Source organism: Heloderma suspectum, chromosome 11 (genome assembly GCF_057233095.1).
Source record: "Heloderma suspectum isolate Gila_16-S chromosome 11, 16-S_ref, whole genome shotgun sequence".
NCBI classification, from domain to species: domain Eukaryota; kingdom Metazoa; phylum Chordata; class Lepidosauria; order Squamata; family Helodermatidae; genus Heloderma; species Heloderma suspectum.
This window is the reverse complement of record NC_139468.1, coordinates 40,208,382-40,230,737: the sequence shown is the minus strand read 5'-3', so window position 1 is coordinate 40,230,737 and position 22,356 is coordinate 40,208,382. Positions and strand designations below refer to the sequence as shown.

The window sequence follows — 22,356 nt, the reverse complement described above, 5'->3', positions numbered from 1 at the left end:
CATTGGTTTATCTAAGACAGTATTGTACATTGATCTGGGCCCAATCTACATGGAAACTAAATGAGAAGTGCTTTCTGGTTATAGCCGGATTTTTATGAAATTGCTTTGGTCCATTGCTTTGGCACATGAAGCAAGAAAAATGGAGTGCACGCTACCTAAAAACCCACTTTCATGGGTCACACAGCACTTGAAACCCCCATACTTCTGGGTTGGGTGGACGGAGTAGAACTGAATGTCATCAACCCCATAGGTGCTGCTCAGCGAATGAGAAAGGCTTGTTTCCTGCCCCCGTCCATGCTCCCCTGCTCAGGGAAGTTTACTGGAAGCAAGCCCCTGTAGTGTACCCCACACCTCTCCCCCCTAATCCATCATTGGGATATTGTGAAAGATAGAAAGATACCGCACTGTTGTGAATGGGAAAAATAGACTACATAATCTGAATGAGTAAAGCAATTACTGTGCTATTGTGAATGCATGAAACAGCACTACTGCACTTTTATGAATGGGAAGAACAGGCTGCATGCTGTGAATGGGTAAAGCTATTACATATTGCAAATGGGAGAACAGCGCTACTGCGATATAGTGAAAGGATGAAACAGCGCGAAGTAGTGCTAAGTGGGAAAGGAAGCCTGTGTCCAAAAGCACACTACTTCAAATGGGGAAAAGGGGGGGGGAGGGGCAGCCCCACCCCTTGACCACATCACTACCAGGTCACGGAGGCACACCCAGGATTTAATGTAGGGGGATAGGTCACACTGCAGCAGAATCACGTGGGAGCCACATTTAAGGAAAAAAGACCCCCTAAAAGGACTTACCAAAAATGCACCTTTTCCAGAGGGAAGCTGCAGGGTTGCTGTGGATTGGCAATAGTGTAATCTGTTGCGAATGGCTCTGATGTGCTCTCCCTCTGCACTAAATCGGCCATGTAGATGGGGCCCTGGTTAGTATTCTGACAAGAAGCCTAGGTGAGTGTTCGCTTGCATGGTCCCCTTACATGAAGTAAGCGAAGCATTACACATGACCATCTGAAGAAGAGCCACCAGTCCATTGAGGCCAGAGTCTAAAATTAACTACTGCCCTCACAAGTAATACAAATAAATGCCCTGCTAGTCCTTCCTTCAGTGCTGCTAAACCATAGCCAAATTGGCAAGCAGCACAAAGTGTTGGAAGGTAGCTTCTCTATTCAGCATCCCCCAAACCATGTTGGCTGTCAGTCGTGGAGGAGTGGCTCACAAAATACTAGGCATGGGGAGAAATAGAACTTCCTAATTTCACATTTTCGAACCAATACGCGAACGGAAACTTGGTTATCCTTCAAAACGTGGACTTCTCCATATTTTGCAATGCAGGTCTCCAGTCAACACAGATAAAAACATGTTCACTGGGAAAAAGTGCACATAAAAATCCATATATTTGGCCTGCTATGGCTGGATCAGGCGCAGCGTTAAGGGGCAAGTCAGTCAACAGGCAAAGGGCAAGAGCACAGTGCTGCCAGTCAAGAAGGAGAGTTTGAAGAGAGGGGTTGGAGGGATGGCAGAGGTCAAGGCACAGGTAAGCAGCCTAACACAAACATAGTCTAAGGAGCAGAGTCAAGCAGGGGCCCAGAGCGCAGCAGCACAGAGGATCAGTTATGAAGCAAGGACATAAGAAGATCCCTGACACATGATCAGACCAAGGTCAATCTAGTCCAATATTCTGTTCACATAGTGGCCAACCAGCTGCCCATGGGAAACCCACAAGCAGGACGTGAGTGCAACAGCAGCCTCCCACATATGTTCCCCAGGAATTGGTATACATAGGCTTACTGCCTCTGATACTGGAGGTAGCATATAGCCATCAGGGCTAGTAGCTATATGTGCACTTCAAAATGTGCACTTCTCCTCCATAAAAGGTCAGGGATACAAGGCACTGGAGCTGGTGGAAAAACATTGGCTGGCCCTTTGCAGACATCACACTAAGCCATGATGGTTAGGAGTTTTGAGCTCCATGTTGGCTTAGCGTGATGTCTGAACAGGCATCTGTCCCAACTATGGTGGTTTATTAACCACAGACTAACCACATTCACTAACTACTTGCTGCAAGATGGTTAGTGGGCTCTATCATGGCTTAGCATGATGTCTGAGCAGCCTCCATGGTTAATTGTCAGCTGCCATAGAGCTCTGCAGCAAAAGCAGCCGAGTGCCAAAATGGCCGGCAGCACCAACATGGCCAGCAGCACAAAGGCTGCTGGGATGCATGGCCACCCATCCAGAGGACTGCAGGTTCTTGCAGTAGGGAGGGCAGCTAGAGAATGGTTAGTCTGACCACATTGTGGAACATGGTTACATGCATGTGTGGCAGTAGCACTCACAGTGGTTAGCCTAGCCACCCTTCCCCCAATATGGGTCTCAACAGGGCCACTGTTTCCAGCAGTCAGTAGGTCTCAACAGAAAGCTTTTGTAGCCTGAGCTTCCAGAGTCCCACCCAGGGCTCAGCTGCGGTTCATCACAGGCCCTCTGGCAAAAGTTCTACTTGTGAGGAGGGCTTTGCTCCTAAGGAGCCATTTACTCCCAAGGAGCCCTCCTTTGCAAACAGGCACTCCTCCTCACAAGGTTTCCTCTGGCCTGCCTCTGGAGACGATGATGCTCTTGGGCGCTAGGTGGCCACTCTGCCTCAGAGGTGGAGTCCCTGGCCTCCTGTGGGGGTGGACCTGCAGCTGTCTCCAGGGCCCGGCTTCTCCTGGTCTTCTGGCACAGGCTGCTTTGTGGTGTTCTTCATCTCTGGGAGCTGATTCCTCCAGTGGGGGCGAATATTAATTAAAAACATTCAAAATGCACGGTCTTAGGAAAATTGCTTGCAAAAATTGTGTCTATTGGGCAAAATTGCATACAAAATGCATGCATTAGGAGAAATGTACACAAAAATGTGTATGAATTTTCATGCAACGTTAAAAAAAACAACCCTCAAAGTATGGGATGAATAGAACTTAAGACTGGAAAAATTCTCAAAGTTTGGGAGTCAGACAAATTGAGCTTCAGGTTTGAAAAATGAGAAATTGAGAAATCATCCATCCCTACTAAATAGGTTCCCTTTCTCATTGTTGCTGCTGCTCCCTTTTCTCCTTGCCTTTTGTTGGACCCTGAAGTGCATAGTTTTAATGATCATTTGGCAGCACGCTTAGGACGCATATGCCACAGGCACAGCCTCTGGCTATTGCTGCTAGTAATCAGGGGTTGAGGCTGCAAGTAGGGATGTACGAAAGTCACTTACCTGTTCGCAGATTATGCTGATGGTGGGGGGGAGGCGTTCCGTCCCTCCCCCCGGAATCCTCGCTGGCCAGCTCTGCTCCACAGGGATTCTGCGGAGCTGCCGGCCGGCTCCGCCAGCAGCCGGACATCCGGCCACTGGCTAGCAGGGACACAAATGGCGGCGGCCGTAGCTGCCGCCGTTTGCGTCCCTGCAGTCAGCCGTGATAGGCTACATTACGTAGCCTTTCACATCTGACTTTAAAAACAATAACAACAACGCGCATACGCAAATGGCAGCGGCCACGGCCGCCGCCATTTGCGTTCCTTATTTTGGCACATCTTAGTCTACGTCAAGATTTACGTAGACTAAGACGGCGAAAATAAGGGGAATGCAAATAGCATAGTGGACGCTATGCTATTTGCGTTCCCCTTATTTTCGCCGTCTTAATCTACGTAAATCTTGACGTAGACTAAGACGTGCCAAAATAAGGAATACACGCGTTTGTTTTTTTTTTAAAGTCAGACGTGATAGGTTACGTAAACATTTACATAGCCTATCACGGTTTTTTTAAAAAAACCTAGCCGTGATAGGCTACGTAAATCTTTACGTAGCCTATCACGTCTTTTTTTTTTTTTTAACTGGAAATGGCGGTGGCGGCGGCCGGTCGGAAGACCGGCTGCTGCCGCCGGAGCCATCACGAAATTTCCTCCCTGGTTCCTGCTCCTTCCCTCGCAGATTAGTGGTGGTTTGGTTGTGATTGACGGGCAATGCGGGTGGACAGTAACCTCCAACAAACTGCCCAAACTCCGCCCCCACAGGCACCAGTTTCCTAGCGAACTGCTGGCCTGCTGGCCATTCTGCAGTGTGGAGTAAGAGCCAAAGTCAGGCGCAAAAGTCAGTGCATTACATTTAGTCACAGCATGGTGGCAAGCTGGCAGGTCAATATACCAACACACCCACCACCCCGACGTCACTGCCATCGTCATCATGATCGCGCCCCCAACAGCCCCCAACAAAGCAGTTTTTTTGTGCTACAGGAGAAGTACATGGGCAGGCCATGGCGCCCCTGTTGCTGAAAAAAATACTGCATTTTTTCCATTTGGGGTTAACATGGGATAGGCAGGGGAAAATGGCAGGAAAATCACTGATGGGTTACGACGTCGTGTGATGGACCCGCAAACTTCTGTGAGTGGCCAATCATGAATGTGCAATAAACTGCAGATGTAGAGATGCCCTAAGGGTGCAGTCCTATGCATATTTAGACAGAAAAAAGGCCTACAACTTGCAGCGTTCGCCAGAATGAATGTTTTCTGTCTAAACATGCATAGGATTGCGCCTTAAATGGTCTATGTTCAGACTGTCAGGGGCTGCCCTCTCCCATCCCATGTGCTCAAGTGGTTGTCTTTTCCCATACTCCTTTGTGAGCCTGTAAAGATGAATAAGGTTACGCAAAGCAAAAAGGACACTGTGTGAAACACAACACATGCTTAAAATTAAACTGTTTTGTCTTCAAATGTCCAGCTTTCCGTCTCTCTTGAAAGTGTAACAGTTTTATTTCTCCTTTTTGTTCTGGTAAACTTCTTTGTAGGTCCTTTGTAGGTCCTTTTTAAAAAAGAAAGAAAAAGAACAAAACACAATAGTACCTAAATCAAGATGACCTTTAAAAAGGACTCGATGTGCACATTCAAATTCTGAGATACCATCTTTTTCACTTTGTCCTATTGTTCTCCCTTCCAGCTGTGCCCCTTTTTAGCCAGTCCCCTTGTTCTTCTTTTCCTCCCACCACAGAATAGCCCTGAACATCAGGGAAACTAAAAAGGAGAATCAATCTCCAAAAGAGATTCCTCTGTTGATTGAAAGGGGCAGCTGCTTGTAACACTTCCCCCCCTTTCTCTCGCTCCCTCCACCCCTAATACAACTTTTAAACCACAAGTGAAAATGAATCAATATCGCAACAAGGGGGTTGAAAGTGTCTTTGAAGAATTCCGATAAATAAAAACCTACGACTGCAGAGCTGGCTCATTGGTCACAACCTAATTAAACTCCCAGATGTTAATTGAGTCTTTTGGAGCTTGGCTGGTTTTAACGGTTGCAGAGAATTGAGCAGGATTGTTCTTGCGATTAAACTTCCAGAGTCTAAATGGGTGGTTTCCCAGCTAAATAATCTGTTGTTAACCAGAGCCGACCACAAGGAACATATTGCACCACTCCTCCCTTTTTTTACGGAGCTCCTTTGGCTTTCAGTTGGTTTCTGGGCCCAAGTCAAAGGACTGATGGTGACCTTTAAAACTGTCTAGGCCTAGAATAACTTAGACGGGCAGCCTAGCTCTCCAGTGCTAAATGTTTCAGGACAAATGGCTGATGTGCAATGGATAGGCACCTGTCATAACTATATCATGATGTTGTATCTGTCTCTTCAAAGGAGTGCTGTGGCTACAGATAGGGATGGGAAAATCAGCAAGGTTCACCTCAAACCTTGGTCTTCCTCCTTCCCATTCCTGATTGTGAGCTCCCACCCCATGCCCCATTTGAATGGGGAAAGTACACATTTGGGTGTGCATTTTTTAAAAGCGTGCATGCAAATGCATACTTCCCCCCATTGAATAAAGCATGAAAACATGCATTTTTCTAATGTGTGCATTTTGCAAATGAGCATCGCAGGCTTGGCAATGCATGAGCTTTGCCCGCAAAATGCAGTCATGTTCGAGGATGCAAAGAGGGCAAGTTCTGGTCTTCAATGAATGGAAATTAAGTTCTTGTATATTCCTAGACACAGATGGGAGGAACTAGTATCTGCAAGGGACTGTCATCTTTTTTTCTCTTTTTTTTGCAACACAGCAGGGCGTAACCAGTGCAAAGGGTCTGCTGGAACAGGTCTCAAGATCTGAGAGCGCACGCCTCTGTGAGACAGAGAGAGGCCCTTTAGTAATGTATGCTATAATGGCTCATTTGATAATAGCCCACTTTACTTTGGCATGGTCCCACTTCATTCCACTTATCGCCATTTAAATCAAGTGAGCTCCAGACTGCTAAACAGTCTCTGTATTATTCCAATGATGCATTACAGCCATGAGAACACATTGGCACCTACTTGCGAACCAAACCAGGGGTGTGTGTTTAAAAATAGCTCCTGCTCAACGCGCTAAAAACAGCAGCCCACTCCAGGTGAAGGGTTCCATATGGTCTTCTCTATACTTGGTAGCAGCGTTTACCTCTCTCCATCTGGAGCAACACTCCATGCGTTCTGAAGCATGTCTGGTTTTGGTGGTCTTCGATAAGTTGGGGAAATGATGCCTATGTGACAGATTGCATTATGAAACTGCGACTCCCTGCCCCCGGCAGCCTCTGTCTTTGATTTTGTCCCAAGGTCCAAATGACTCTGCTAGAGAAAAGTTGGCAGGTAGGAGGGAGATGCAGGGCTGAACAGAATCTATTGCACCAGCATGCTCATTAGGAGAGAGCATGGCACATGAGATGAGACTCCTTCATCATGTATGTAATGCCAACAGCATGCTGACCGGTGCTTTGCTCAGCCAGAGTAACAGTGCAGTCTATGCCCAGAAAGTTTATCGTTTAATGTGGGTTGAAAGCGGGGAAGGGCTGCAGCTCAATGGTAGAGTACATGCTTTGCATATGGGAAGTCCCAGCTTCAATCCCTGGCAGCATCTCCGTGTAGCACTGGGAAAGACCCCATATCTGAAACCCTGGAAAGCCACTGCCAACGTAGAGACAGTTGGACCAATGCTAGATGGACCAATGCTCTGTTGTGGCACAAGGCAGTTTCCTATATTCCTATAGGCCAGTGTGGTGTAGTGGTTAGAGTGTTGGACTGGGACTCGGGGGAGTCCCTGCTTGTCTATGAAGCACCCTGTGAGACTTTGGGCCAGTCATTGACTCTCAGCCTAACTTACCTCATAGGGTTGTTGTGAGGATAAAATGGAGAGGACAATGATTATGTAAGCTGCCTTGGGTTCCTTGCAAGTGGAAAAAGGTGGGATATAGATGTTGTTGTTGTTGTTGTTATCTGCCCTTTATTCAAAACTATGAGGACTGGAATCTTACCATCTTTCTAGGGAAAGGGCCATAACTCAGTAGCAGAACACCTGCTTTGTATGCAGAAGGTCCCACTTTCAATCCTGGACCAGGGAGGGCTGCGAAAGACCCTCTGTCTGAAACCCCAGAGAGCTGCTGCAACTCGGTTTAGACCAGGGGTGCAAAAGGTGCATCTTGCAGGCCACATGAAGCTCACTGGATGACCTTGGGCCAGTCCCTATATCTCTCAGCCTAAGCTCCCTCACAGGATTGTGAAGATACAACAGGTGGACGGGAGAGAACAGAACCTTGTATGCCGTGCAGGGCTCCTTGGAGGAAAGGCGGGATAAAAACATAATAAATAAAGCTGTTGCATTGTCTGGATCCATAGAGCACCAGTGGAGGCTTCTGATTCATTGCCAGGAGTTCAGCCCAAATGTCAGTCTAGTAATTTTATAAACGCTTATGTTGGGAGGAGGAGGAGGAGATAAAGGGTACTGATGGAAGATGAACTTATGAAACAGTCGGAAGGCTGTGAAGGGCAGATGAAAGGATGATTCCGTTGAGGTGCAGATGAAGGATGCATGTGGCTATTCTTTTCTCTTGCAAACATCCATGACTATAAGAAGATCTGTTCTCTGTAGCCATAAGAGACCGATAGTGATTGTGAATGTGTGTGCATGCGTGTGTGCATGTGGGGTGTGTGTGTGTGTGTGGGGGGGGTGCATTGGGTGGATGAGTCCAAAAATCCACCTAGCACAAATTCACTCTTGGCAGCCTTTCCAGTCTTCAAATTGTGCCAACCAGGAACAACGGAGTGATATAAGAAAGCCCACTGGCTGTGATTCAGAGTTGCACCTGCACCAAGACCCATGTGTGGACTGGTCTTTTTAATGGTTTCCTGTTCCATTGGCATGGCGTGGAAGGAGGAGAGTAGCTGGGCAAATGAGTCAGTCAAAGGCCAGGCTGGGTGTATTTATTTGTTTTATTTATTTATAACATTTTAAAACTGGCCAGTAATAACCCAAGTTCCCTTGGGACACCTAGGTAGCGATGGAAGGCTCCACTTCCAAAAGGAAGTGAAATGGCTGAAAATGCTTTCTCTAGAAATAATAATGTCGGCAAATTACACAGGAGAGGAAGAGAGCAGAGGTAACGTTGAGAACACAGATTCTTGGGTCACATGTTGTGCTGATTCAGCAGGTACTTTAACTTTATTACCAAGTTGAAGACATTCGTAATTCATTGCTAAGTGTACTAATGGCAGTCTGGAATTCTGTGGCCAGTAAGTAGGCCATCTATTGGGGGATATTAAATGCTGGGAATAATACAGGGAAATATTATGGCATTAATGTTATTGATTTAGCAGGATTGATTGATCCCATGTGGCTTTTTCTTCGGTGCAGGAGAGGGGGAAAGTTGCTTTTAGCTGGAATGGCATTGGAAAGGTCATTTTCTTTAAGTCACTAGCTTTAACCCCTGCTGTGGTCAGAGACTTGCACACATCCAAAAATTACAATTAGTTTTGTGTATCTCATTTATGTGTTGTTAGCAGGGTTGTGGCTATGCACACGAGGGAGGCTGAGTATTTTATTTTTATGAAAATGGTCTGTATTTTGTTTCCCCCTTTGCCTTTTCATAATAGGGACTGTGAAAACTGGCAGCCCAAGGTGATAGGGCTGGCATCTGCCTGTGAAGACAGAAGTATGAGCTGTGGTTTGTGCTGATGGAAATGCACTCTGCACAAGGGCAGAGATTCTTTATGAGTACTGTACATGGTTCTAAGCCTTAGCTCTGCCATTTTAATGGATTCTGGGGTCCTGGCTCAAATTAAGCCCCACTTACAGGTGCCTTTGAACGGCTTCTGATGTACCAATATTTATTGTTCACAAAAAAGAATCTCATAACTGTGAACCAGAAAGTCCTTGGTTCAAATCCTACTTCTGCCATGAGCTCATTAGGCGGTCCTAGGCAAGCTGCAGTTCTCTCAACCTAGGGATGTACAAAAGTCTCTTACCTGTATCGAATTTTGATTTGCGGTGGGGGGGAGGCGCTCCGTCCCTCCCCCCAAAATTCTGGCTGGGGGGGAGGCGCTCCGTCCCTCCCTCCTGAAATTCTGGCCGGGGGGGGAGGCGCTCCGTCCCTCCACCCCCGAATCCTGGCCGGCCGGGCCGCAAATGGCGGCGGCCATAGCCGCCGCCGTTTGCGTCCCTGCAGTCAGCCGTGATAGGCTACGTAAATGTTTACGTAGCCTATCACGGCTGAGTGAAAAAACAAAAAACAAAAAACAAAAAACAAAAACCGTGCGTACGCAAATGGCGGCGCCCATGGGCGCTGCCATTTGCATACACGTGGGGTTTTTTTGTTTTTTTTCACTCAGCCGTGATAGGCTATGTAAACATTTATGTAGCCTATCACGGTATTTTTTTAAAATCTAGCTGTGATAGGCTACGTAAATCTTTACGTAGCCTATCACGTTTTGTTGTTGTTTTTTACTGGAAATGGCAGTGGTGGCAGCCGGTCGGAAGACCGGCCGCCGCAGCCGCCACCACCACCGCCAGGAGGATTTGCCCCAGGTAAGTCCCGTCCCGGGGGCGGCGGGGGGGGGCAGACCGTTTCACCACCAATGTCGGGGGGCCGAATGCGCTGGCATTCGGCCTCCCCAATATTCGTGGCGAAATTCTGTGACATCCCTATGTCAACCTGACCTTCCCATTGGCAATACCAATATGAGCTTTCTAATCCTGATCCATTTGAGCACTGCTGTAGTGTAGTGGCTAAGAGGTGGAACTATGGATAAGCAGCTCACGAGACAGCCGTAGGAAAGCTGCTCTCTCTCTGCCTTAGCCACCCTACCTGCGACATGGGGATATATTTATTTATTTATTTATTTATTGCATTTATATCCCGCCTTTTTTCCTCCAAGGAACCCAAGGCGGCATACATAATCCTCCTCCTCTCCCTTTTATCCTCACAACAACAACAACCCTGTGAGGTAGGTTGGGCTGAGAGTCTGTGACTGGCCCAAAGTCACCCAGTGAGCTTCCATGGCCAAGTGGGGACTAGAACCCGGATCTCCTGGCTCCCAGTCCAAATTATGGGCAAACTGCAAGGTACACACCGCCCCTGGCCACTCTCTCTGTAGTCTGGCCTGCCCCACCCACTTTTCCCCACTGCCCAGCTGATCAGCCATCAGCTGCAGGGTGGGGAACTGAAAACCATTTTCCTGCTGCTCACAGCTGTGGGGAAACAGCAATCAGGATTGCTGGGGGGTGGGGAAGCTTTAACTTCATCCCCTCCCCCCAATGATCCGACGTAGAGATAGCTGTTAGCAGCGAGGAAACGGCACTCTGGATGAAGATCACTTTTGGTGTGTGTGGGGAGGCTTTAAACACCCCTCCCAGGGATCCCAGCCGCTGATCCCAGTGGGTAGGTAGGGGAGTTTTAAGCCTCCCCACCCCTATGCACTGAAATGTGGGTGGGAGGAGGAAGAGTGTGTGTATATCTGTGTGTGTGTGTGTGTGTGTGTGTGTGTGCATATGCGGCCCCAACACACTACCACTACACGGCATTGCATGTGGACCTTAGGGCCAAAAAGTTGCTCACTTCTGCCTTACAGGTTGTTGTAAGGATTACAGCATTACACAAATGTTAAGTGTCATTGTTATTATTTTATTCCAGGCCTGTACATGAGGCACTTTGAACTCTGTGAAGCATTATATACATATTTAGTAGTTAATCATTATTATTGTTAATAGGTAAATGATAATAATAATAATAATAGAAATAATAATCACACTGTGGCTATCTTCCTTGTTTAGCTTTTCACACGATCCTGTAGAAAACCCTGTTTACTAACCAGTTGTTTTAATGACCTTTAGGTTGAAAATAGAGACCAGAGTTTGGGGAGAGCAAAAATTAAGGTATGGGGTTGGATTAAATCTATTGCCATATGTCACAGTGGCATGATGATATGCATTGTGGTCGAACTGGTAGAGGCAATTATAAAGAGACACAATGATAATCATCAGTTGAATCTATTTCTGAGCCCCCTTCCCTTGACTGTTCTGTTTTCCCCTTTTCTTTTTAAATTCTGAGCTGAGGAACAGTTACCACATGACCTTGAATGCAGCCCAATATCTCATGCTAAACGCATCTGCTACCAAGTTGGCATTTTTGGCAGGATTTTGATGTAGGTCATTTTATTACCAGGCGGAATCCAACTCCATACTGATCTCCTACTCATGCCAAGAATGCTAATAATAAACTAATCAATGAGGTGCTGGATTGTTCAGGAGAAATGGCCCATGGGGGGAGGACTGGGGAATGGCGGCGGGGGTGGGGGGGACAGGCTGCAGATGTAAAAGAGGTGGAACACCAGCGGTTAAGGAGCCATGGCTGTTACCCTGGGCAATGCTTGAGAGAATTTTCTTTACTCCAGGGGTCTGTGGGAGGGGTGTAGAACAGGGCAGTGCCCAAGAGCAAAGTCTCATCTTTATTTCTGCTTGACCTTTTGATGCAAGTAATTTTTATAGTTCCATTAACTGGCGAGATCGTTTGCAAAAGTACATTAGGAAGAGTGCCGTCGGGACTGCTGTATCCTATTATGTGGAATGTTAATAGAATGAAGAATTAATTAAACGCTAAAGATTACAGCAGGACAAGCTCTTTTTTTTCCCTCCCCACCCCTACTTCATGGGACAGATTTAGAAATTTATACTAGGAGCAGCTCCATTTCCAAATGGAACTCTACACCTGCCTTTGTATGTACAGAGTAGATCTGATTTATTGAGCCCAAACCTGGTTGGTACTCAGTGTAGTCAACAAAAAATGTGTCTCTTCAGATGTGCAAAGCATTTTTAAATCTCTAGCTCATTAACTTTCAGAAATCTGAAAAGTAAGTCCTTAATATTTCCATTTTACAGATAGGTGAACTGAGGTTGAGCAATGGTGACAAGCCCAAAGTCATAAAAAAAAAAAAAGCCGTGGCTTATCATGATTGTGAATTCCGATTCCTTTTGCTCCTGATTTAATTTCAGCTTGGTGTACATAGGCTCCTGTTTCCTTTTGATCTTCAGGATTCCAACTTCCTTGCCAGATTGGCTGTAAGGATTATTAAGATAATGTATGTGAAGCCCATTCAACACCCATAAAAAACGCTATATAAATACTCATTAGGATTGTGGCAGCAGGCAGGGATTTGGCTGCAAAGTATGATGTCGAACATTACATCTGGCTGGTGGGTAAATGTGTGTGTGTGTGTGTGTGTGTGTATCCTCTTATACATGAATCTGCATACCATAACTCCTTCATCAGGAGGGTAGGAAATATCAAAGGAACAAATATCCTAACTTGCCATTTCTTGCAAATTTGACTTACGACAATTCTCAGCTAATGGACCTGCTTTGCTTTTTAGATATGTGAAATTAGAGAAGAGGCTATTTACAATTATGAATGGCTTTTTAAAAAAAGCAAATAGCAAGTACAGAAAGCCCAATCTGGATTAGGACCCTATTTATGGGAGATATGGAGCTTCACCATTTGCCCCCCATTGTAGTCCCAATCCTGCTCCTGGTATTTGGATTGAAAGAAAAGTTTCCATTGGTGTGACTGGGAACTTTTTCCCCAGTGCAAGTAGTAGGCATGGACCCTCTCACTAAGGTATTATCGATCTGGATTGGGCCCTCTGCGCCTATTATTTAGTTTTAATAAGCCATTCATGCCATTGCTAACTGCACGAATGGAGGCTTGTCTGGTTTGGCCCTGAGCTCAGACCTCGATCAAAGCAACATCTATCTTCTGTGGGAGCCCTTCGATATCTTGCGGAGTTCGACTTGCTATCTGTATTGAGCTAATGGGCTAGTTTGGATGTAATGCTAAACCACAGTTAAGTGTTAGGAGAATGAGCCTCGGGTTCATGTCCTCTGCTCTCACCCTTCCTCCTCAGGCAGGGCAGTGGGGAGGAGATTGGAAGCTTCCACTTTCATTTTAGATTAACCATAGCTTGTTGTATTGTCAGAAAACAGTAAATCTTAACCTTAGTTTATGAAGTGGGCTTGTTTCAATTAACCACAGTTTAGAGTTTGGATGACACTCTAAATCAGGGATAGGCAACCTTTTTTGGCCTGCGGGACAAAAGGTTTCCCATTTGGCAATTTGAGAAACTGTTCTGGGCACCACCACAAAATGGCTGCCATGGGGGGCAAGGCAAAATGCAAGTAACCTGCTCCAAAGACTGAGTACAAGGTAACACACCAAACAACTCTTTTGAACCCTGTTTTCAGCACCAACAGATACCTATTTTGCAGAAGGCAAATTCTTCTTTCTCTTCCCTCACCACCAGCCAACACACTCTCTCCTATCAATTTTTTCTCTCTCTCACGTTGGATTACCACCCATTCACTTACTCCCTCTCATAATTTGTTTTAAAAAAACAAAAGTGGGAGGGGTAGGGCACCTTGGTGGCAACCAGGAAAGTTGTCCAGGGCGCACGGGTGCCCACAACCACCACATTGCCTCCCCCTGTTCTTAATGGTTAATCCAAAACAGAAATTTAAGCTTCTGATTTCCTCCCAGGAGCCATAGAGAAGGAAGAGAGGGGAGGGGAAACACACGAGCCCAAGGTTCACAGAAGCGTATTCTTGTAACGTAGCCACGATCTGCTACCTCTTCAGTAATGTTGGGTGACCCCAGCTATGTCCCATTCAAGCCTTCTTTAGTGCCGTTCAGGGGTTCCCAGCTGGTATAGGGCAAAATCAAATCTACAGTCCCTAGTAGCTCAGAAGGTGCTACAGGTCTTCTGGGAATAATTTCTCTGTTGGTTCTCTAAGCTACATATTATATTTTGTCACATTTTGCTTTCATATTTTGGGGGTGTTTTCAAAATATTGTGACACATTATAAAAGCCCTAGGGATGCAGACAGCTAGAGATTTCCGTTGATAACATAGAGCATACAAATAATTTGCATATCTTTGCTTTCTCTTTAATGTTGTAATGTAACAAACATATGTATTTTCTGTTCCCAGCTCTCTGCACAGAGGAATGTGTCCATGGAAGGTGTGTTTCTCCTGATACGTGTCACTGTGAACCGGGATGGGGAGGTCCAGATTGTTCCAGTGGTGAGTAGAAAAAGAGCAAAGAAGCATTCCTGCTCTATAAGTGTGAAATAACTCACTGTTGTAGGAACCAAGTTATGTTACATGCAGTATAAGAGCAGTCTATCCGGAACGTCTTTCATACTTTTCCAAATGGGACCCATGCAAACATCCCAAATAGACTGTGCCCGATGATACAATACCTTGGTTAAGATGTTGCATATCTATCTTTTTTGAGATAAGAATAATGCCCATAAAGCAGTGATTCTATTATTTATTTGTTTAACTTAGATGCTTTTCTGCACAGTCAAGGTCTTTTTTTTTAATGTCATAAATGCACTGCCATTTGTTGCTCATTATCTAATTATCTTCTTTCAAGGTTGAGATTCTGCAGGAGGTTATTGCATTTTCCCACTACTTGATCCTTTCCACTTTCTGTATGGGGAAAATGTAATTCTTCCCGCAGATAGGAAACCTGTTGCTGTTGTGATTGCTGAATGGAATGTGTTCAAGTGTTACAGACACTGATTGGGTAACATCTGTGCCACCACTACGTATAAGAGCACTTCTTTCTTCCCTCCTCCATGCTGTTTTGTGAATTTTCCTTTTCCCCCACTCTCTCTCTCCTTGTACCAGAGGCCAGCTCCAGGGTCCACAACAAAGCGCTGTCCTTTATAAGCTCTCTCAACTGTAGTGTAGCTGTTTTGAAAGTTCTTTTTCCATGATGTGATTTCTGGCATTGTTTTCAGAGGGAAATGGGAGAGTGAGGAGGTGAAATTGGTGAACTTACCACTGGCTGCTATGGATATAGCCTACTGGAAGAATAACTTATGTGTTCAAAGGTTTGAAATCCTTCCTGTCAAAGAATGGTTAATTTCTCTGACCACTTGTTAATTGGTAAATCAGTGTGTTTGCTGGCTAGATGAGCTCGTACTAGAACAAAATGTCCAGCGTTGCCTCCAAAGTAAACACCACAGGGTTATGCAATATAAGATGATGTATCTATTACTTGACATAATTGAACTAAGCTTCTTTCTTATTTATTCATTTCATTTCATTTCTATACCTCCCAATAGCCGAAGCTCTCTGGGCGGTTCTTAACTCTGCTAGAACCGGCAAGTGAATGCAGCTGTATCCAAAAAAGATACTGCAGTTGATTTACTGAGTGGACAGTCCACCTTCTCTTTCCAGTATTGATAGGGATCTTGGACAAGCATCCTTATAAAGGATGAAGATAATAGAATGACAGCGCAGTCCTGTTCGTTGGAAGGCTGGGACATTTTCCTCACGCATTGGTATCGCAGCTGTGCCCTTCCTCGGTGGTGGTACTCTCGGTTCAGGTTCAGCCATGTTGTTGGGCCAAATTTCCGAGGAGTTTTCAGAGGCCGCATTCCAGGGGTTGGCAGGGCCAAAAGCAAAATGGGCATGGGCAAAATGCCAGCATATTTTAGCTTAAAGCTTTTACCACCAGTAATTAAGCCTTAGGAGAGGCTTTTAGAATGGGGAAAAACCATGCAAAAGCCAGAAAACCACCAGACATTTGGCAGTCAGAGGAAAGGGGGTGGTGGTCAACCGAGAGAACCCTGGAGGGCCAGATTGGCCTGTGGGCCTGAGGTCTGACACCTCTTGCCTAAAAGAATCATGGAAGCATGTTGCTTTATAACAGCAAGGTACACCCATTTTACAAGTTCAGTGTGCTTGGGCAGGGGGCTGTAGGTGTTGGCAGAGGGGAGAGGGTGGGACTATGGAAGTAGAAGGGAGAGGTTGCAGGTTATGATCCTGTCCAGGGAATCCCGCTAGAGTGGTCCCAAGTTAAGCAAGTGATATGCTGGAGAGGCTGAAAGAGCAGCTGGGGAGGCTTTTTTGAATAGGGAAGGCAGGTGGGTACATCTAAAGATTAACCCCAACAAACGAGTTGCCTGCTTGCCTGGGTGCGGGATCTGATGCAGCCTCCCTGTAAGTGGGCACAGCTGAGGTTGCGTGTGCATCACACCTGGAGAATGTGGTCTGTTTCATAAGCTGTGTTCTACTCAGGAGCAAGTTCCAGATTAGAAAAAGCAGATGCACTTATGCGACATGGGTCACATCATGGGATGGCACTCAGGTAGGAATTATGGCTTCTTACCAACAAATATGCATGGCCAGTGGGGCTTTCCTGGTTGCTGCTTGCAGAAAATCTTCAGAGAAAAAGACTGAGTTAAAAGCTTTGCATGACAAGGTAGCCCCCTCTGCACCTGTTAGGGGAAAGCCCCCGATGGGTGTGGAAAAGCTAGGTGGCTGGGAATTGAGGGGGGTGCCAACCAGGAGATGGAGACAAACACTGAGAGCTCCAGCAAAGTGTGGGGAGCAAAGAGGGTCATCTTCAAGAGTGTGGAGCATGGGCCACACTCTGAACAAGACTAGACTGGGGGGGAGGGGGACCTGCTATGTTTAGTCATCTGACCACAAGCTCTCCAGGGTGTCAGGCAACAGTCTTTGCCAGTCCTGATGCTTTTTCAAATGGGGGTCGAACTTGGGACCTGCTGCAGGCCACGCACGTGCTCTGCTGCAAAGTGCTGCCCACAGGATCCAAAGTGTTGCCCACAGGATCCAAGGCGTGGTGTTGTGTGAGGCTGCTTAAGGATGTTAAGACAGGAGATCTTCTCCTCAGAAGGCAGGTTGATAAGAGCTAGAAAGTCTGGATGAAATAGTGAGCAGCTATTATTAGAAAAGCTTTTTAAAAGCCCTTGGTAGAAATGATTATGAAAAATGGCCCGGAAGTCATGTTATTCTGAATTACTCTTTTTATTATCTTCTTTTTTCTTTTCTTTTTTTCACCCACAGATAAAATGGGTACTTCTTTAATGTGCATGGATTTTGAGAGGTTACAATGGGCAACTGGCAGGGGGGTGAAAAAGAGCTCCAAGTCACAAAAGCTCGGTGTAAGAAGGAAGAGTAACAGATGAGATGCCAATCTAATAGATGTCCTTTCCCTTGTATTATTCAGTAAGACATTCAGTACTCATCTTTATGTGTGGTGGTGGCAGTTGTGGTGGCAGCAGCAAGCCCTGTTCCACCATGCACCACGGGCCCCGTCTCACAGAGATGTGAATTGCACAATCTATACACTGAAAAATGCAGACAATATTGAACATCTGTACAAGGCTTTGGACAAACACCATCAATTGATTTACAAAAGGGCACTAATTTGGGAAGTGGTGATTTAAAAAAAAGAAAAAGCGGGAAGCTTCCTACATCAAATATTCTAGCTCTTTTTTTTGGTAATTAGGAATATTAAAGTACTGACAATGATGGAGATAGAAACATTATTCATAACTTTTATTTCCTCACTGGGCAATGATCCAGTATATTTCCTTTGTAAGAAGGGTTTTTGGGGGCTGTAGGGAGAGGAATGTTAGCCAAGTCTTAAATTAATGATTCCCTGTTAGCCTTTGTAAACGATACCTCAGGATTAGCCTTGAAATCTCAATATACTCTTTTTATTGAATATAATTACCGCATTTGCTAGTCTTGGAGCTTTGGATGTCTTTGTATTTCTCTGGTGTGCCTCTCTCCTGGCCAAGTCTGGTGAGCTTAGGAAGTGCTCCTAGAAGTAGCAGCTATTGTTGCTTTGGGCCAATTCATATGTTATCCATTGGCCTTGCTTTGTGCATTGAGAAACTCTTGTTTCGGCCGACACTTGAGCATTTTAACATATAGGGGGGATATTTGTGCAACAGCATAGCAGATACCTTGATGAAAAGGGATTTTTTTCTTTCAAGCATACCTTTAACACCTGGAACCAAAATGTGAATGACTAGGAGAGACAAAGGAGAGAAGGCAGCCAGGAAAAGGCAATTCATCCCTAGCACATGCAAAAGGTCACCTCCTTTGTGTCTTGCTTGTGAACCTCCAGAGACATCTGCCTTACCACTGCTGGAAAGAGAATCTTGGACTACATATACCATTAGCCCAACCCAGTAGGTCTCTCTTTATATTTAGAGATGGGGAAAACATTTGTTTGGTTTGGATTTTAACGCAAACCTGCCTATTTCATGCTTCCCAAACTAACACGTGAATCAAAATCCAGCTATACTTCAGTATTCTCACTTCACTGAATTTTGTGACACAATTCTCCGATTAAAAAATGTGTACAAAAATGTATATGTTAAGGAAAAGTGCGAACACAAATGCATATATTACTGAAAACAATGTACAAAAATGCACTCTGTTAAGCAAAATTGCTTGCAAGAATGCATATATTAGGCAAAAATGTGTACAAAAATGCGTATATGAGGGAAAATCCATATGAATTTTCATGCAGACTTTAAAAAGCCACAAACTGATGTGGAAACGGGATAAAACAATCTTAAGATTAGAAAAAGGAGAAACTGAAATTGACAGGTTCATCCATCCCTACTTATATTCTTAATGGGAATGTGGCCCTGAGAAAGAGGCTCCACCAGCCTCAGACGTTTGGCCTCTAAAAGGAATTTTAGCTCGGTTTAAATATTTGAAGAGCAGAATTCTATAGGGGAAAAAACACCACCCTGCAAGTATCAGTGTTAATAATTTTGCGATGATGCTGAAGAAACAACAGGATAGAGAGAAGGATGTCACTACAGTTTGTTATGCACAGGTAAGAAAAGCTGCACTTAGGTCAGGCATAGAGCACCTCCTTTACATGCAGAAGTTCCCAGGATCAGTCCTTGGCAGCATCTCCAGGTAAGGCTAGGGGAAAGACCTGCTGTCTGAAATGCTGGAGAGCCGCTGCCAGTCAGTGTCGACAGTACTGAGCTAGATGGGCCAAGGATAGCTTCCTATGCAGCCCTCAAAGATCCTGGAGCCCTTTCCTCACTTGCATCAGAGTTTCTCTTTGTTCTCTCTCTTTCTGCCTTCCTTCTCTGAACCCCAAACAGCCAAACCCTAAACACAAATATAACCAAAGGTGACCCTTTGGTTGGGGCACCATCCACTTGTTGAAGATCAATGATCTAAGAAGACCCCATCCCTCAAACTTATGGTCCTCTGTAGTTTCCATCAGGAGAAATCATAATTCTCATTGAAGAGTTCAACACTTGTCAAGGTTAAAATAACTTTTAGACAAATGGTTTATCAATTACGAAAGGGAGCCGGTGCCATATTTGACTCTGTGTGGTGCCTTCCCTTTCTTTTACTGCACGCTGGCTGGCATGCTGCCATCTCTGCCCCCAGGCCTCACTTTGATTTCATACCAGAAATCAGTAATATATTAAGGCTTGATTATCATAACAATAAAAAAGGAAGGATCACATTTTTTTTAAATCAAAAGCAATTGTTGAATAAAATAGTTCTCAAGGCCTTAATGATGTTTAAGAGGAATCGTTCCCAGCCAGTAAAATGTTCCCAGCCAACTTCCACCCTCCCCTTTAAAATAATGGCTTTTAAGTCTCCCCCTCCCCATTTTTGTCCATTCAGCCTGTGCTTTGGTTATTCAGATGCAGAAGGGAAGCAGTAAAAGCTCTGTGTGAACTTTTCCTGCTCACCTGCTCAATTATTTTAAAGCAATTAACTTCTAATAGCATGGCAGGTTGGTTTGGGGCTTCCTGTAGAGAGACGCTAAGCCACTGGGAATAAACCTGGCTTTAAGTGGAGGTTCTTGTGGTTGTGAGTGATGGCCATCCAGATTGATCAGTGTTCAGTAAGACAAGCATATTGTTAGAGTGCTCTTCTGCAAATGTCTGTCATATACAAGAGTAGTCTTTGATATGTGAAATGTTTTGTTGCATAGTATGAGGATATATTATGGACTGGGTATAGTATTCCAGGATTTGAACTAAATGAAATGCCCTCGCTGAAATTCACTAGCTTCATGGGTGGTCTTTGGCCAAGAGTTTTTTGTTTTTGTCCTATTCTTTGGGATCTTGAGGACTGCAGAGGAAGCTGATAGCAAAATCAAGGCAGGAAGGTGGATCAAGGCAGGAAGAAAGTAAGATCTTGGATAGCTCTAAGTGGGTCCTGCTAGCTGGAACACTCTCCTACTATGATAATAGAAGGATGTTGTCTCAGCAGGGAGCTAAAGCCAACTGAAGCCTTGTGTTGGCTGATAAGACCTGTTGTGTGGTCACTCTGCACCTCTTGGAGGAACTGACTGTGTTGCTAAAATGTCCTCACCTGATTTTGTAGCCTGAGATTTCTGTGAGGCTGGGGAGATGGAGGTTCTGCTGGGGTCTTCTCCTCTGAGTCAGAGGAGCTGGGTGGGCGAATAACGCACTGATTGTCCTACCCCTGAGGAAGTAGCCTGTGCCTCATCCTCCTCAGAATCATCTGCTGCAGACTGGCAAGCCCAAGGACTGAGGGTCATGACAGATGTTCTTTTTATATACCCAAGTATTTCAAGCATGTTAATTGGATAGACTCTGACAGGGGTGAACTTTCTCCTAGTAATGATATGGCTGATGCAGCAGCGGGGTGCATTCCCAAATCATCCACCTGGGGACTGGGTGAACTCTGTGGGCAACCTAGCTAGTTCTTCAGCGGGAAATGCAAAAAAGCAGTCTATTTTGATGAACAAAGGAAGAGAAGCTGGTTTAGCATAATCACCAAGAGACTGTGCTACAAATCAGGATATCCCCAGTTTGGGTCTCTCCTCTGCCATGAAATCTTTAGATAGCCTTAAACAAGCCACTCTCCCTCAGTCTCAGCACTCCCATCTGCAGTATGGGGGTAAAAATACAGACTGATAGGGCCTATATTAGTGCACAGTTCTTGGAGGGATTATAAACATGATGTATTTGAAGTTCTTTGAACACTCGCAGATGCTAAATCTTATCTTTGGTTTTGCTTGTTGCTTGAACTAATGTGCTCTTGGTGATCTAAGAAATCACTGTGGGGTTGAAGGGCAGCATATACATTTTAAAAATGTATCTTAGATACATGTAAGAGAAGCTGCAGTTAGTGCAGAATGTGGCAGTTCAGCGGAGCTTCTTATCGTTCACATATGACTGCTGTCCTGAAAGTGCTGCACTGACTGCCAGTTAGGTACTAGGCCATGTTCAAGGAGTTATTGCTGACGGATAAGGCCGTAAACAGCTCTGGGCCGGGTTATCTGAGAGACCGCCTTCTTAACGTTCGTGTGTGTGTGTGTGCTTACCATACCACGGCTACTGATGTTAACTTGGTTGTGGTGGTGAGGAGGGCCTTCTCGGTTTTGCTGTCCACCATGTGGAATGATCTCCCCATAGAGCTCAGGTGGGCTCCTAGTGTGGATGATTTTCATTTCTATATTGCCCAATCGCTGAGGCTCTCTGGGCGGTTCACAGCAACTCACAAAAAAGAGAAAAAAGAAACCACAATGTTATAAACGCTACACAATGTCACATAATACAACATTATAATAAAACATAGTCGAAAAAAATTTAACATACAAAATTTAAAATAGTTTAAATAGCTAAAAACAATTTCAGCACATAATTTCAATAACAGACCTGTTCGAGCGCCCCATCATATGCCATTAAACACCTGGGAGTAGAGGGCAGCCTTAACCCAGCGCCAGAAAGATGGCAGTGTTGGCAGGCCTCAGTGGGGACCTCATTCCATAGTCATTGCAACTACTGACAGATTTGTTTGCCTAGGCATTTCCCTGTCTGCTAGCATTACCAGCTACCCCAGGTTATCTTAGATGTTTTACTGCTTCATTGCCATTTTATTGTTTTGTTGCTTGGATTTATTGCATTTAGTTATGATTTTACTTTGTGAACTGCTTTGTTAACAGAGAGATATATTAATGAAAAGCGACATACACGTTTTCTGAAACAAACAAATAAATACATGTGGCCCAAGCTATATTGTAGGTCAAATTCAGCACCTTGAATGAACCTCTCTGGAAAGGCCCTGGCGGTGTTTATGGCCAGCATCTCTGATTAACAGACTGGGGTTTGAGACAGTTGGCAGTTCTTGGCATTTGTCATTTCACAGTAATATATGGTCCTATTGTCTGCGGCCTTTTGCAAAAGTTCAGCCTGTCGAGTTAAGGTAATTTT

The 22,356-nt window shown here is 45.1% G+C and overlaps 1 protein-coding gene across 2 annotated transcripts in view; it reads left to right on the top strand.

The window, feature by feature from the left end:
* MEGF11 (multiple EGF like domains 11) overlaps positions 1 to 22,356 on the top strand; it is a 432,367-nt gene that overhangs the window by 137,022 nt on the left and 272,989 nt on the right. For both annotated transcript variants that reach the window (XM_084817481.1, XM_084817482.1), the window contains exon 6: positions 14,288 to 14,380. In XM_084817481.1, coding sequence (XP_084673607.1) covers positions 14,288 to 14,380 — 93 coding nt within the window. The remainder of the gene's footprint in view (positions 1 to 14,287; positions 14,381 to 22,356) is intronic.